Raw genomic sequence first — 16,594 nt, forward strand, 5'->3', positions numbered from 1 at the left:
CCTGAGTCAATCAAAGCTGTACTGGAAATCCACTGTCCTGAACACAGGTTCTTAATAGGGAGAGAACAGTGAGAGTTCTTCTCCTTCAGCTCCTTGGGGGGTGAAGTCATAGAAAGTGAATGGAATACAGCGTTTAAAGGCAGGCTACATTCAGAGATGTCAGATTCATCATCACAGTTGTCATACTCCCCTACTGCTGCTAGCACCTTGTTAGGCCGTCTAGGACACTTAGGACAATTGATGAAGAAGTGGTCAGACTGGCCGCAGTAGAAACATAGACTTTCACGAAGGCGATGCTCCCGGTGCTCATTGATCTTGCGCCTCTGAACGGAATCAATTTGCATGGGCACCTCCTCCACCTCTCGAGAGGTTTTACCTTCAGGCTCTTTGGAAGGAAGGGAAAAGTTAGAAATATGGTTATATGCAGCAAACTTCTCCTTCCTAGAGGGTAAAGTCACTAGGGCAGCTATTTGTGTGCTTATGTCCTGAAAAGCCCGTCCATACTGGGACTCTATGCCAGCAAGTTTGTTTTCCTGGGCTGCCATGCGGTTGCTTAAGTCCTTCAAAGTTTGTCCAAACACTTGTTGATTGTGTTCAAAGCTTCCAAACTTCTTTTGCAGACCTTTCACATCTTTCTGCAGTGATCTAATTATGGAAAACACCTGCTCTAATCTGCTCTCTGCAGTCATTGTTCCAGCAGTCTCCTTTTTTTTATGGCTAGAGTATCCTGTAATAATTATAGGGGATAACTCAGGAGACTCTTTGCGTGGAACAAGACAACTACAGGACACAGTTTTATAAGTGGTAAAGTCTATATTATCACATGGTGGTTCAAACAGGTGCAGAGAGAAACTCAAGTCCACAACACTTGGTGTAAATATTAAACGCAGCTTAGCAGTCTATAAGAAACTTCAGAGGAAAATGCAATCAAGCAGAAAGTCTATGAAGCACAGTAATTCTTGAGGATACTTGACACGAATAAATCCTTGTCTTAGTCCAAACACAGATAGATAAGCTTATAAGGCAGTTCAAATCATATCTTAGCTCAACCATGGAGACCTGGTAAATAGTCTCGGGTTTTTGCAGAGCAGCAACAGCTTACATGTCCAGTAAATGCAGATGGAAGTAAACACGAGCAGCAGATGAAGGAGGATTACTGGAAACTAGTGTATGCAGCAGGAACTCAGAGCAGAGTAGCAGGATCACCACACAGGTTCACAGGAGCAGGTATATAGCCAGCGAGTAATCAGAGGTCAGGAGCTGGATGCAAGGCAGAATACTCTAGCACAGAGTGAAGGCTGGGGTGGAGTTTTATAGCAGGAACACACAGTGCACATGAGACCAAAGATGCCATCTTGGAAAAGGGCAGTAATGCACAAAAGGTAAAAAATGTTCAGAGTCCTGACAGGGAATGGATGACGTTTAAGTAGACCCGTGCTACCACCGACTTAATCGGGTTTCCTGGGGAGACCCAGCCAGAAGGAGGGAACTTAGAGGTCGTCTCCCAGCTGGATTATCGACAACAGCTACGCCGGCAGGAGGAGGAATGGGCCAGAAAGAAGGAGCTCCGTCGTCAGGCCGAGCGGGATCTGTACCTAGGTGACCGTGTTCGGTACACACGCCATTGGGGAGACAAGGGGTGGTACGCCCTCCATGTTCGTAAATACAAGCCAGAGATCACCGTATCGTCGCCCTTCTATTCTACACCCAAACAGATGACCCCTGCAGCAGTCACCATGTGATCGAGGTGCACTCGGACCTCAGTGGCGAGAACTGTGAGCACACAGACCCCTATCCAGGGTGTGGACACCCTCTACGTGGTCGCAGGAGGTGGTCAGTACCCGAAGGGACCACCCCCTGAATCATCACTCCAATAAACCTCGGAAAACTGAAAATGTAAATAGTTAACTGTTTGTTTCCTGCTGCTTAAACCCGTCTAGGGCTATCTCTTAAAGGGATCCCTTTGTTTACCCGGGATCCTTGTTGTTTCAAGTTTTGCATAAGTTTCTACTTTTCCAAAAGAACATTAGAATCATGGACCATGAATGATTCACAAACTGTTCCTGTATATCGTTTGCACCTTCTTGAAGGTGCTCTCTACTGGTTTTACAAAAAAGAGCTTTGCGAAGAGACTGTTAAAGATGAATGCGTGAAAGTTCTTGCTGCTTTTACAAATTGATGACTGACTTGCAAATTGATTGTTTGCACTACCTCAGAGGAGACTTGAGATTTCCTCTTAAAGGAAATGTTAGCTGTTGCACTTTCTTCAAAAGTGAAAAATGTTGCCTTAAATAGTTAGATAGCAATAATGTTTACATAGCTGATAGTATGTAGCCAAAAGTATAGGAAAAGTTTGATAATGTTGAAAATAGGAAAGGTTTAGTGAAGTTAAAGTAAATATTAGGTTTTATGTGAGTAGGCTGAAGAAAAATGCAGTGAGCCCGTAGGGGTTGATAGATAGTCCTGCATATGTGGAAGTGAAAGAAGTGAGAATAAGGAAAATGTTAATTTGCACTTTGAAGTTTTATAGTATACCCTTAGAGGGTACTTGCACTTAACGAGATAAAGATACTGTTATAGTATACCCACATGGGTGATAGTCGTTCATAGTTATTTAGTTAATAATTGTTATTTAAAGTCGTACACACAATGTAAATATGTTCTTGTTTTGCAACGTTCAAGTGTTCTCACCTCCCATAAAGGGAAGCATTGTTATATTATCCTGTTTTACAGCATTCCAAAAATTTGTATGTCTTTTTCCTTATGTATTGTTGTTTTCTTTTCCCAGCCCGGGAGTACTGGATTTAATGGGGGGCAGTGCAGCGCCCCAGAGTCCTGGTCGTTGCAGTAATGTCATTCTTCCCCCAGGGGGAGTGATATTACGTCTGAAGGTAATAAAGGAGTTCATCTTTCCAGGTATCACAAACCAAACACCACACTTCACACTCCAATCCACCAGGGGGAGCTATGCTCCTATCTAGTAGGGCACTCCTCACAGAAGGGTAAAACTGGTGGTTTGGATAGAAAGTTAGTCAGATGCTGCCTGGGTTTGACCCAGAGAGTTCCTGTCAGGCAGAGAGGGGGAAAGGAGGGACATCTGAGCTGCAGACAGAGGGTCCCTGTCAGGGGTGGGATCCTGACAGAGTGAAAGAAAACCGTGAGCACTGCCACAGGGGTGCATGGGTAGGTTCCCACACCTTGATACAGTAAAGATAAGTAAACCCGGCACTCAACTTTGATGCAATTTCAGCATTTATTGCGTAGTACCAAAAACGTTTTGGTCAAGTGCGACCTTCTTCAGTTACGTACTTAGTAGCAATTAGGTACTGCTTGGTGAGCCGTACTCAATAGATCAGGTTGGAATCACTGTTCATTAGATGCCCAACTTGTGATGGGCTAGGAGCTTCTATGATCTGGAGCTTGACGCGGTGTCCACCGCTTGTCAGCCTGCATGCCCAGGCATGCAAGGTCGCACTTGACCTAAACGTTTTTGGTACTACGCAATAAATGCTGAAATTGCATCAAAGTTGAGTGCCGGGTTTACTTATCTTTACTGGATCCTGACAGAGGCCTAGCGGGATAGAAAGCTATGGAGCTGCGCCTGCCCCACGTGCGGCAGCATCCTAAGAAAGGACATGAAGAGAACTGTGTTGTAGAGAGTGAGAAACGAAGTCACAGCACAAGGAGATAACACCAGAAGGAGTTCTGCCCTGTAAAGGCTGCCTCCTTCTGAGGCGTGTAGCCAGTGGCCGGAACACCGAGGGAGTAATTGACTCTATGCATTACTTCAGAGACCGGCAGGACAGTCAATTCCAAGTTGGCTGCCCGACCTTAATACCTAAGAAGACACAGTGGCAAATTGTGGGGGTCGGGGCGTCTGTAGGGTCCCTATAAACAAGCCTCAGGCCATCAGTCATATGGGTTTGTCCTATCCATACCATCTGGGGGACAGAGAGGAAGAAATAACATCTAGAACATCTACAAGAGTTGTGAGGACCTTACCGAGTTGCTCAGCAGGGAGGTACTACAACACACAGACACTAGTAGGAAGGCTACTGATTTCCACCTGGTTAAGGGGACTCTGGATTTGCCTTCGGACCGGCCGGACTCTACCTACCCTGTGGTCTGTACCCTGGACTGTGGATGCTGAAGTCTTCAGTAAAAGGTAAAGAGACTGCAACTTTGTGTCCTAGTTATTCCCTGCGCCTTACATCGTCCACCATCACCATCTACACTTCTGGGAAGCCCTGGGGAAACACTTCACCTGTGGGAAGGTACACCATCCCACTGCCATAACCTCACCGCAGCGTCGGTCACCCTGACCGAATACCACAGGTGGCGTCACGAACATTATACAAACACTTCCCCTTTTAATACGGATGTCCCTAGGGCCACGGACCGGGTCAGCCACCGTGACATCCCCATCGAGAACCGAAGGGCCCAGTACCGAGTTCCCCTAGCCCTGGGGGGCGATCCAACAGCTGCTCCCCCCATATATAAATCCTGTCCTCTTGTGCTGCTCCCCCCCATATATCCATCCTGGTCCCTTGTGCTGCTCCACCCCCATATATCCATCCTGGTCCCTTGTGGTCCTCCACCCCATATATCCATCATGTGCCCATGTGCTGCTCTCCCATATATCCATCCTGGTCTTTTGTGCTGCCTTCCCCCATATATCCATCATGTGCCCATGTGCTGCCATCTCCCCATATATCCATCCTCGTCCTTTGTGCTGCCATCCCCCCATATATGCATCCTGGTCCTTTGTGCTGCCATCCCCCCATATATCCATCCTTGCCCTTGTGCTGCTCCCCCATATATCCATCCTTGCCCCTTGTGCTGCTCCACCCCATATATCCATCATATGCCCATCTCTGTCACCCCCATATATCCACCCTAGTCCCATGTGCTGCTCCCCCATATATTCATCCTGGCCCCTTGTGCTGCTCCACCCCATATATCCATCATATGCCCATGTGCTGCCACCCCCATATATCCATCCTAGTCCCATGTGCTGCTCCCGCCATATATCCATCCTGATACCTTGTGCTGCTCCCCCCCACAAATTCATTCTGGTTCCATGTGCTGCTCCCCCCATATATCCACCCTGGTCTGCCATATATATGCATCCTTGTCCCTCTTCCTGCTCCACCCCCCATAAATCCATCCTGGCTCCCCCATACATCCATCCTGGTCATTTGTCCTGCCTCCCATATGTATCCACCCTGGCACCTTGTCGTGCTGCCCCCATGTGTCTCTAGCCTGCTGCCCCCATGTGTCTCCAGCCCCCATGTGTCTCCATGAACCCATGTTTCTCCAGCCTGCTGCCCCATGTGCCTCCAGCCTGCTGACCCCATGTGCCACAAGCCTGTTGTCCCCAGGTGCCTCCAGCCTGCTGCCCCATGTGTCTCCAGCCTGCTGCCCCCATGGGCTTCCAGCCTGCTGCCCCATGTGCTTCCAGCCTGCTGCCCCATGTGCCTCCAGCCTGCTGCCCCCACGTGCCTCCAGCCTGCTGCCCCCATGTGCCTCCAGCCTGCTGCCCCCATGTGTCTCCAGCCTGCTGCATCATGTGCGGCCAACACACACATGATTCCGCTTACCTTCCTGCGCTTGGCGGCGGCATTCCCCTCCTCACACATAGGCCGGCGGTGAATGTGTGTGCCCCTCGCATGCCACTGACGTCATACGTCGGTGACAACCTTCCGCACACTTTCCTGCATACATCGGGATGTGTGACGCGGCGGTTCAGGTAATGACCAGCGCCCCTGTACATACACGGCCTGCGCTTTTAAAGGGCCTGCGCCCCTTAAAACTGCAGACTTTTTTTTTTCCTTCTTTTCCTCCTCCTCTCCTTCTCTCAGCCAAGGGCCCTCCGGGGACTTCCCCGATACACTGCCAGGCCAGTCTGACCCTGTTCACCAGCACTAGCACGGTACTCCAGGAACGTCTCTCATCCCAACAATGGTACTAGTCAGTAATGGAGAGTCCTGTACTTCAAACCAGGAGCCTTTTCCCCTTACGGGAGCTGGTTGGCCACTATGGCCGTTACTCAGCTTCTCTGTTGACTGACACTCTGGAACTACCTCCCGGGGCACTCTGTCTCACGTTCCCTGCCCTGAACTATTCCATTACCTTCTGGATGTGCAAACTTGGTACTGCATTGCTAAGCTTCCTGTGCCAGTTCCTGTCTCCAGAGAATTACTCACACCTTTTGTCACTCTCTCTTGTCTCTTTCCTGGATCTCATAACCCCTTCCCTTGGTGTCCACTCACTTCAGGGACACCCACATCATGAGACTCTGTTTATTTATCAGACCATAGGTCTGCTTCTGCTGCAGGCTGGTCCCTATCTGACTTCCTGACAGGAAACTACCTCTGTCCCTACACTTTAGCTTTTCGTACTCTGGGCTAGTGCCAATCTTTAATCCTTACTCTCCCTACTGTCGGTCAAACTGCAACGCCGCCACTAATAACGCATATCACAGTACACATTTCAACATATGTGTCTTCAAGGGGGAACGTGGGCAGCACTTCCATCTTCTTACATTTCTCCCTTCTTTAACAATGGCCGTCTTCGGCCATCAGGTACCTATGCAAAACAATACGGAGTCTTCTTCTCGTAGAGCACATCAACCGGGTTCTACTAGGTTAGAATCCCAGAACCACAATCATCCAAGTCTTTTTTTCCCAGCACCAGTTCATTGGAATAGTCTGGTCTTTCTTGGCAAGGGCCCTGCACCAACAAATTCTTTCTCTTAATAATTCCCATAGTCCTTAGGTATAAGCTGGCTAAGAGCACTTCAATATGTTTAGATATTCACTATCAGTAAGAAGTGACAAAAAGAGAGGTAATGTTAAAAAAGATTTTACTTTATTGAAAACAAGGTAAACAAACAAATATTTAAAAAGACAGGGGGAAGTGCATTACCTCCAAGATAGATGGGGAGGAAAAACAGCAAAGAAATCAAAATACCTGCACCAGTTGTATTAAAAGGGCATAGTATGCAATATGTGTCAGTGATTTTAGAGATCAGGAAAAATGGCTTGTAGGTAGAGTTGGGTTAACCAACCAGGATCAAGTAAGCGCCTAAAAATAATTTGTGCCAGAAAGTGCAAAGTAGGAGAGGCTATCTGCATAGGTTAAAGTCCTGACTGCCATATACTGAAACACCCTATAGCCCTGCCCTTTTGGAAAATACCATGCAGCCAACATATGAAAGAGAAAACTCCATACTTAGGTATTTAAGTAACTATTACCTGAAGTGGATGTCTTATTACTGCGGTGCAGTGCGGTGGGGAGACAAAGCTGTATCCTGCCCAGAGCCCAACGAGTGCCGTTTCGCAATTAAGCTTCTTCCCTGTCTTTTTAACCCCTTAGTGAAGGAGCAAAATTTTTGAAATCTGACCAGTGTTACTTTTTGTGGTAATAACTCTGGAGCGCTTCAACAAATTCCAGTGATTCTGAGACTGTTTTTTTCACGACACATTATCCTTTATGATAACGGTAAATCTAGGTCGATATGTTGTGTTATTTATAAAAATATCAGAAATTTGAGAAAAATGTTAAAAAATTTGCAATTTTCAAACTTTGAATGACTATTCCTTTAATCCAGATAGTCATACCACAGCAAAACATTAATAAATAACATTTCTCTCATGTCTGCTTTACATCCGTACCATTTGTAAAATGTTTTTTTATTTTGCTAGCATTTTAGGAGGCTTAAAAATGTAACGGTAATTTTTCATTTTTTCAAGGAAATTTGCAAATTTTTTTTTTTTTTTTAGGGACCTATCCAGGTTTGAAAGTGCCTTTAGGGGTCCTATATATTGGAAACCCCCAAAGTTATACCATTTTAAAAACTGAACCCCCTGATATATTGAAAACTTCAGTCAGGTAGTTTATTAACCCTTCAGGTGCTTTTCAGGAATTAATGCAAATTGGCATGACAGAAATGAAAATGTGTATTTTTATCACCTAAATGTAGCTAACTTCTGAACAGACTACTACAGCTGTCAAACTCTAAAGCCGCTATTTGGCCATGAACTGCCATGGCAAAGATCAGGACCACACAATCATGATCCGAGGGCACCAATTGGGAAAAAGAGAAAGCCCCCACACTCTGTTAACCATTTAAAATGATGTAGTCACTATAGACAGCAGCATCTAAAGGGTTAAACAGATTTGGACGGTGCAAACACTGATCATGGCTGATGCAGCAAGTTGCCAGTTATAATGTACAGCCAACAGCTGCTGGATTGCCACCTGTATGGGGATGTTAGTCTCTTATATCTCAGGTCAGTTAAAAGACATATTGGCGGTTATTAAGGGGTTAAATATTTGTTTATTTACCTTTTTTTCAATAAAGTAACTTCTTTTTTAACATTACCTCTCTTTTTGTCACTGCTTACTGGTATGGCACATATTCTCATATCAGTGTAGTGAATATCTAAAGTCTTACTCTTGGCAGGTAGCCCAAATGGCAAGGGCACATTCCATCATCCTGTCATCAATCTTTAGGACAGGGAAACAGTCCATTAGGGGCAATGTTCATACTGGATTGGGCTGAGTCCCTAGCCAGGTGGTGTAGAATTTTCCAGTTGTTTTAATGGCTCTCCATCCAGTAGGGGAAAGCACAACCAAACTGGGAAAAACAATAGTTCAGCCATCCGTGGTTAATGATATGAGGGAGTCCCGGACACATGGGCCATAGATCAGCTGGATCTTCGCTCTCCTGGAACTTTAAACTGCTCCGGTCATTGAGGTGCAATGAGCACAACGTAAGCTCTTCCAGCTTGTGACTCTCCTGTTTTTCTTTCACACTTATCCTCTTCTGGTCTTGCTAAGACCCATGTCTTCCCTCGCCTTTCTTCCCACGTGTATACCGTCGAGTGAGAACCTTGAGCCACATATACGACAGCTGGGCTTGCTACCGTAGTCGAGAGACATTAGGGTAATCCACCCATGACTCTTGACTCCACATCAGAACTGTGGAGGCTTGAGATTGTCTACCGGGCCACACCTTCTGTACGAACTTCTGAACCCGAGGGAATAAGGGTTTCCATGACGGGTGCCTTTAGCGCCTTTACTTTGGACTGCACTGCAGTTGGCTACCCTTCTGTCTCCAGCCCATCTTAACTCTGGAGACGGCTACCACATACTAACCCTGGGGACCTCCCACCTTTAAGAGCTGTGCCCACTCCCCACGCTGTAGGCTTTAAAAGTGAAAGAAGAAACTTCGTCGGACGGACAAGGAGGTCACACAGACCACGTGCCTTGTGTGTTCCTCTTTCACAAACCTGTCCCGCTGCGCCCGGTCAAAGAATAGCACCATCCACGTGTCATGTGTTTAGCTAGGTCTTCGCCCTCAGGACTCTCCAATTAGGCCCTCAGCCATTCTTCCCTCCTTTACTTGACTTTGATCATGTCCGCAATCCAGCAAACCATGGTGGTATTGGCTACCTTCACGGTGGCGGGGACCAGCTTAGGGGATGATGATGGACCCTCTGGCATTTGGGCCTGTAGGTCTTCCTGCCACTTGGTTCTTCTGCAGTCCACGATCCAAGCTGGGGTGAGCGGTCAGTCTTCTGGCTTCAGCCCTGTTTTCTTGTAAGGGACCCGGTGACCTTCTCTGCCAGGCCACCCGACCTTACCTGTCCTTCTGACTGCAGACCTCGGACTCTCCGGCCTCTACTGCAGTCCAAGATGGAGGCTGACACAATTCGCAATGGTGTCTTACCATGTGACACCAAGAATTCCACCAGTAAGGTGAGCAATCAGCCCCTCCATGGGGTCATCCTACAGTTCCCGCTCCATTAACTGCCGCAGCCGGGCACACCCTCTTTCTCAACCTGAATACGTGCTGAGCATGGGGCCTACTTCTGCCATCACAAATCTTCTCTGAATCTGTATGTTACTGCTCGCTCAACTCCCAGCAAACCAATGACGCTGGCCACATTGTCACTGAGCTTTCTACATCACTACTCCACCTCTCAGTGGATGGGGCTTCCTTGGGGGCACATCCCGTTTCTTGATCGCCTCTGCCCGTTTTCTTCTATGGGAGGGTCTTTTAATTCCACTTCACCTTACTTAGGTGGGCACCTCTCACTGCTGGTTGGCATTTCCCAATTAGACACTTCTTCTTTAAGCAGGATGGTTCTTTGCGCCCTTCTGTATCTTCTACGCCCACAATGTGCGGGATCTTCTTGTTACACTGCTTCACTAACTGCCATCTTAGAGTTCATGCTCGATGCCATTTTAGACCATATCTTGGTTGCCAACTTCAATGTAACTCGAGTCTTTGCCGGATTACTTCGTTCTTCTGGTTGTGAGACACGTCCTGCCACTCTAGGCTAGTCCCAATCATTACCCCTAACTCTCCTTACTGTAGTTAAAACTACAACGCTGTCACTAATAACGTATGTCACAATACACATTACAACACATGTCTTCAAGGGGGAACATGGGCACTTCCATCTTCTTACACATACATCTCACAAAATATACATCTTGAAGCATTGTCCATGGGGTGCCAGCATGCAACAGCAATGTTAAGACTGCGGTGGAAGCCAGATCAGACACCAGGGAATAGAACTACTTATGCACACTTACCTACAGTACATGACTGAAGGAGCATGCTGCTGAAAGCGGGCTGCCAGAGTGAGGGATCGTGCGTCTGGGAGTGTGCTGCTGAGAGTGTGCAGCCTAAACAAGGTAATGCACGAACAGAGGATACAGCCACAGTTGGTCTCTATGGAGATAAGCAAAAAAGAAACTCCTCGACCTGAGCCATTAAAACTACAGGAAGACCGTTCCAATGACAACTGAGATTACATAGAGCCAAATTGGAGGGGAGGGTCACCATTATGGGTAATTACTGCCCAACATTCAAGGTTAGTAAATTAGATGTATTTGCGAATTGATATAAAAAATAGACCATTGTGAAGACAATTTCATATCATAGGAATTTGCCATCACTGTATAAGATGGGAATAATACTTTAATCTTTTGACTTCGTACCGGTCATGTTGGATTTGACTTGCCAAGTTGATTACAGGGTCTCCAATGCTCTTAGCAGCCATCTGCTCATGTTCTTTCCACTCTGTTTGCTGATATAGTGCTTTTGTATTTTCTCTGCGTATTGATAAATCCATGGCAAATTATATTTGGTGATTTTCATCCCCTGTTCTTCAAAACAAATTAGCTAGTGACAGTGCTGTACATGTTTGTATGCAAATTTTTACATGTATATTTACATGGTTTTAAAAACCAACACATAACAAAAAGTTACTATTATATTGATATTTTATTATTTATATTTTATTTAATACATTAAAAGATACTTTTAAATCCATCTTGAGTAGTAAATAGGGCACGTGCTCTCTTAAAAGCATTTCATTTTCCATGAAAAACACATCCACGGGATGAGATCTTCAGGTTCTTTGCAGCTGTACAATAGCACAATATGCTACAATCAATCTTCTTAATTTACTCTGTTGGCATCAGTGGACTACAGCCGCATCCTTCATACAAAATTGTACAAAATCCTCAGCTCACTTCCTTCATGTCTTGCTCCAATAACATTTCTAGTTTTTTTTCCCCACAAATCTAATATTGTGTGGAGTTATCACGTTCTATGGTTTCACTAACATCCTAGAACAGTGGAGTAATAAACATACAGGAAACACATTTGCAAAAAAAATAAAGTTATCAGTGTACATTGAAAAATCAAGATAAAATGGAAGCATTCATAGGTATGTGTTGTTTTCTTGCTCCACTTAGAGGTCAATTGTGGTTAGCAATCTTAAAGATGAACATGATAGGATGTGTAGCAAGACGTAATAACAGTACTGTGGCCAAAGGCTGCCCTCTATATTGCAATGTGAGGGCACCCAATAGCAATGTGAGGAGACCTGATAGCAATGTGAGGACACCTGATAGCAGCAGTTTAAAAAGGAATGTATTGGTTTGGTCAGAAGCAAAAATAATTTTTTTAGTAAATACAGTATTTTACTTTGATGGGCCGATTATTGAAAGTTAAGTACAAACATTTAATAACTTATGATCAAGTCATGTATGAGGATAGAATTGAATTTATGTGCAAGAAATATATGAACTTATTACTCATCATCCGCAGGTATATTGCTTTGGGGATGGCGTTCTACCATATTTTGCCCTTATTATATGAAATAGGTTAGGAGAAGTTTGCATTATACCCTATGAATATGTGTGAAGAGGGACATACTGTATATAAGAAATAATTTTGAGAAATTCATGCAATTTTTGTAGATTAAAAAAAATTGATTGGATTGTGAAAAAAGAAGACCTTTACTATATAAAAAAGGAAATGTAATGAAGGAAAAGATTTATCATGTTCTGGTTGATTATCTGCAATAAAGATCAAGGTGCAGGACCAAAAATAAGAATTGTATGTAAAAGATTTGGTATACATTATTACATGCAATAAAATTTACTAATTAGGACAGTTCCAGTTGTACTTTACAGAGCAAGATGTGGCTTTTATCAACATTTATAAAAATGATACCACTTTCAGAAACTGGTCTTCCCCTTGAGGGATCTTTCATGCTTTATAGAAAACATGCTCAAATGACAATCTTATGGGCAGAACATGTTTTCTCGGCTCCAAAGGAACTGAACAGGTATAATTATTTAGTACAAGTCTCAGCATGTTTGATGTATGCAACACACAGTGAGGGGAAAACGGGCAACAGAATATGTAGTTATTGAGAACTCATAGAAGTCTGTCTGTGAATGTATCCCCTTGTACCATATGTCATATTTAGAATAAATGTCCTAAATGAAATTTCCAGTTTTACAATCTACCTCTCAGATTTAACACGGTAGCGTAACACAAGATAGGCCAGGAGGCGAAGTCCAACAAAGAAACCTCCCAGCACAAGAAAGTCAACATAAAGTTTTGCATCCTCAACATCAAGTTCTTGTAGGATTTGATGAGGATCCTGAAATGGGGTCCTGCAGGGTTCTTCATTGCATTGTAATTTTGCACGGTCCATGCCATAGATAGTCAGGATAACACCTTCAAAGCCATATCTATAAAGCAAACAAAATACAGTCAAATACAATCTTATCCAATGTACTGAGTGTCAGATACTGGATACCGGACACTGAGGATCTTAAAACATTTCTGATAAGAATAATCAAATTTATCAAAATGAGTTGCGTTGTTAGAGAATGGTACCCAGTTTAGTCCACCATGGCAGCTGGACCAAGATAGTCTAGATTTCTGCAGCTGGCATCTTCAGTTCTGTGAGCCTTTACTAGGTTTTGTGACAAGACGTAGATTGTGCCTAGTAAACACCAGAAGCTCCCAAGGAGTCGAGCTGAGAATATCTCCTGTAAAAGTCAAGACTATCTTTGTCCAGTTGCCACGGTAGACTGGGTGCTGGACCATGGCAGTGGGAATATTTTTTCTCAACTCTACTATATCGTTCAGGGGTGCACAACCTGCGGACTAGGGGCCACATATAGTCTACAAAATGCCTCTGCGCGTCCCTCATCTGTTTGATCACAGACAGGTTTGACAGTGTCTGGAACTGCTCATGTGCATTTTCCATGTCAGAAAGAAGAGGAGTAGTGGGTCACAACACTGGGACATGTAATGATGATGCACTGTGTGATGATCTCAAGGACCCACATATTTGGGAAAAAGGAATAGATGAGGTGAAGAAGTAACTATGCAACAGTGCTGTTATATTCATTGTGCTTTACTGGAGAAGGGAAACACTCGACTGTTTCAGCATTTCACATTACAGGGCTCCGAATGCTGGGGCTTGCACTGGTAGGCGGAATGGTGAATTTTCATTCTTGGCAGAGATCTTTTATCCCTGTTACAAAATTTTATTCCTTCCCTTTTGGCTACCAGAAAAGCCAAACGCAGCACTCCACAGTCCCATAGAGAATAAATGGAGAGACATATGAGCATGTGCACTATGGGTCTATTCTAGAGGAGATATAAGCTCCCCATTCTAAGGATCAGTATGGGTCCAAATGGTTAGACCCCCACAGATCAACCCCCTTAAACCCTCCAAGACCTTTAACATACTCATAGATCATGGTTTGGGTTCTCGACCATTGACATATGGGTACATCATGGCGATTATGTGCAGCACAGGAGCTGTGCCCGTGCGATCGCCGCCAGGAGCTCAGCTTACGTGATAGCCAAGCCTTGGCTGTCACTGCGAGGAGCGTTGACTAATATTGATTGCAGTATTTGGAAGGCAGGGAGAGGGATGGGCTCCCTCTCCCATCTGTTTGGCACCCCTACGACATCATTGAGAGGGCCTGATCATTGTCATGGCAACCCGAGGACCTCCAGGTCTGCCAGAAACGATGGCGTGCTTAGACCATGCCAAGAGCATGATCTAAGAGGCATCTGTCAATGTAACACTGACAGGTATAATGCATTAGAATGCTGGTGCTTTGCAATGCATTATATCAGCGATCAGATTAATAAAAGTTAAAGTCCCATCGAGGGACTGAGTAAAAAAGTAAAAATAAAAAATCACAAAGTAAACAACAAAAAAATTGTACCAATAAATAGGTATATTTATCTAAAAACAAAAATAATCCATAAAAGTACACATTTGGTATAACCGCATCCGGAATGAGCTAATCTATAAAACTATCACACTAGTAAACGCATTCAGTGAACACCGTTTAAAAAAAAAAAAAAAAAAACTGCAAAAAACTGCTTTTTCATCATACCGCCGAACAAAAAGTGGAATAAAACAAATCAAAAAGTCGAATGGAAATAAATTTGTATTTCTTGAAAACGGCATCTTGTTCCACAAAAAAGTAGCCATAGAGCTCCATCAGTGGGGAAATAAAAAAGCTATAGCTCTCAGAATATAGCGAAGCAAAAACAACTTTTTTTTTCTATAAAATAGCTTTGATTGCGTAAAAGCATCAAAACATAAATAAATTATATAAGTGTAGCATCGCTATGATCGTACTGACCCAAAGAATAAAGCTGACTTACAAATTTACCATAGGGTGAACGGCATTAAAGGGAACCTGTCACCCCGTTTTTTAAAGATGAGATAAAAATAGCGTTAAATAGGGGCAGAGCTGGGCGTTACATTAGTGTCTTTTTTGTGCCTTTATTCCCCAGCTATGCTGCCGAAATACCTTTGTAAAGTCGCCGTTTTGGGCTGTCACTCACGCTGGTCTGGTCAAATGGGCGTGGTGACATCACTGTTTCTTCCCCCGATCTTGCTTATCTGTCCGTTGGTGGCGTAATGGTTTGCGCATGTCCAACTGCCAAATCCACTGCGCAGCTGAGGGAAAAGAGCGCGATCTGCGCTATTCCCCTGGTGATCGGTGGGGGCGGCCATCTTCCTGAGGCCGCGCGTGCGCAGATGGAGTGCTCTGATGCACGGGGCTTCAGGAAAATGGCCACGGGATTCCGCGCGTGAGCAGATGGAGATCGCCATTTTCCTGAAGTCGAGTTCGCATCTCGGCTTCAGGAAAATGGCCGCCGCGATCTCCATCTGCGCACACGTGGCATCCAGCGGCCATTTTCCTGAAGCCCCGTGCAGCAGAGCACTCCATCTGCGCACGCGCGGCCTCAGGAAGATGGCCGCCCCCACCGATCACCAGGGGAATAGCGCAGATCACGCTCTTTTCCCTCAGCTGCGCAGTGGATTCGGCAGTTGGACATGCGCAAACCACTACACCACCAACGGATAGATAAGCAAGATCTAGGGGAAGAAACAGCGATGTCACCACGCCCATTTGACCAGACTAGCGTGAGTGACAGCCCAAAACGGCGACTTTACAAAGGTATTTCGGCAGCATCCTGGGGAATAAAGGCACAAAAAAGACACTAATGTAAAGCCCAGCTCTGCCCCTATTTAACGCTATTTTTATCTCATCTTTAAAAAACGGGGTGACAGGTTCTGTCTCCCAAAAATCGGAATTGAAAGCAATCAAAAAATGTTTTGTCCCCAAAAATGGTACAAATAAAAACGTCACCTTGACCCCCAAAAAACAACCCCTCATATGACTATTGCAAGGCATATCTAAAAAGCATAGCTCTCAAAATATGCTGATGAAAAAAACTTGTTTTGCAAAAAAAATTGTCTTTTAGTGTGACAGCAGTCAAACTTAAAAAAACTATGTAAATCTGGTTTTGCCGTAATTGCACCAAGCCTAAGAATAAAGTTGTCTAATCGCTTATACCGCATGAGGAACGGTATAAAAAAGTAAATAGAACAAGTTCTTAACCTGCTGTTGATTTGCTCATTCTGCCTCGCAAAGATCATAGAAAGGCTTGGCTCACTGTCATGTCGGACGCTGTTCAGACCAGGTCGTTCGACAGACAGCGGTAATTCCGCTTTTGACCACTATTTGCTCATTGGCGTCGGCTAGATTTTATCTAGCTGTTCCGGGGTTAATTTACCTGATCCTCGGATTGGAAGCTGGGCCATGCCCATTGCCTTTAAATAGTTCTCCTGATCATTGGGCATCACCGATTATAGCTTCTGTCTTGTGCGTTGTTATCTCGGTCTGGAGTGGAGAGCTGGTTGTTGGAGATTCGTTGCTGGTGGTGTATTTT

At 44.8% G+C, this 16,594-nt stretch overlaps 1 protein-coding gene across 4 annotated transcripts in view; it reads right to left on the reverse strand.

The window, feature by feature from the left end:
* Positions 1-11,322: 11,322 nt before the first annotated feature.
* Positions 11,323-16,594, reverse strand: part of ABCG4 (ATP binding cassette subfamily G member 4) — a 134,627-nt gene continuing 129,355 nt past the window's right edge. For 3 of the 4 annotated variants that reach the window (XM_077250584.1, XM_077250586.1, XM_077250585.1), the window contains one exon: positions 12,703-13,068. In XM_077250584.1, the coding sequence (XP_077106699.1) occupies positions 12,837-13,068 (232 nt within the window). In that variant the 3' untranslated portion in view covers positions 12,703-12,836. Of the gene's footprint in view, positions 13,069-16,594 lie in introns of all 4 variants that reach the window. The other variant, XM_077250583.1, reaches the window with a different exon arrangement.

Source organism: Ranitomeya variabilis, chromosome 4, assembly GCF_051348905.1.
Source record: "Ranitomeya variabilis isolate aRanVar5 chromosome 4, aRanVar5.hap1, whole genome shotgun sequence".
NCBI lineage: Eukaryota > Metazoa > Chordata > Amphibia > Anura > Dendrobatidae > Ranitomeya > Ranitomeya variabilis.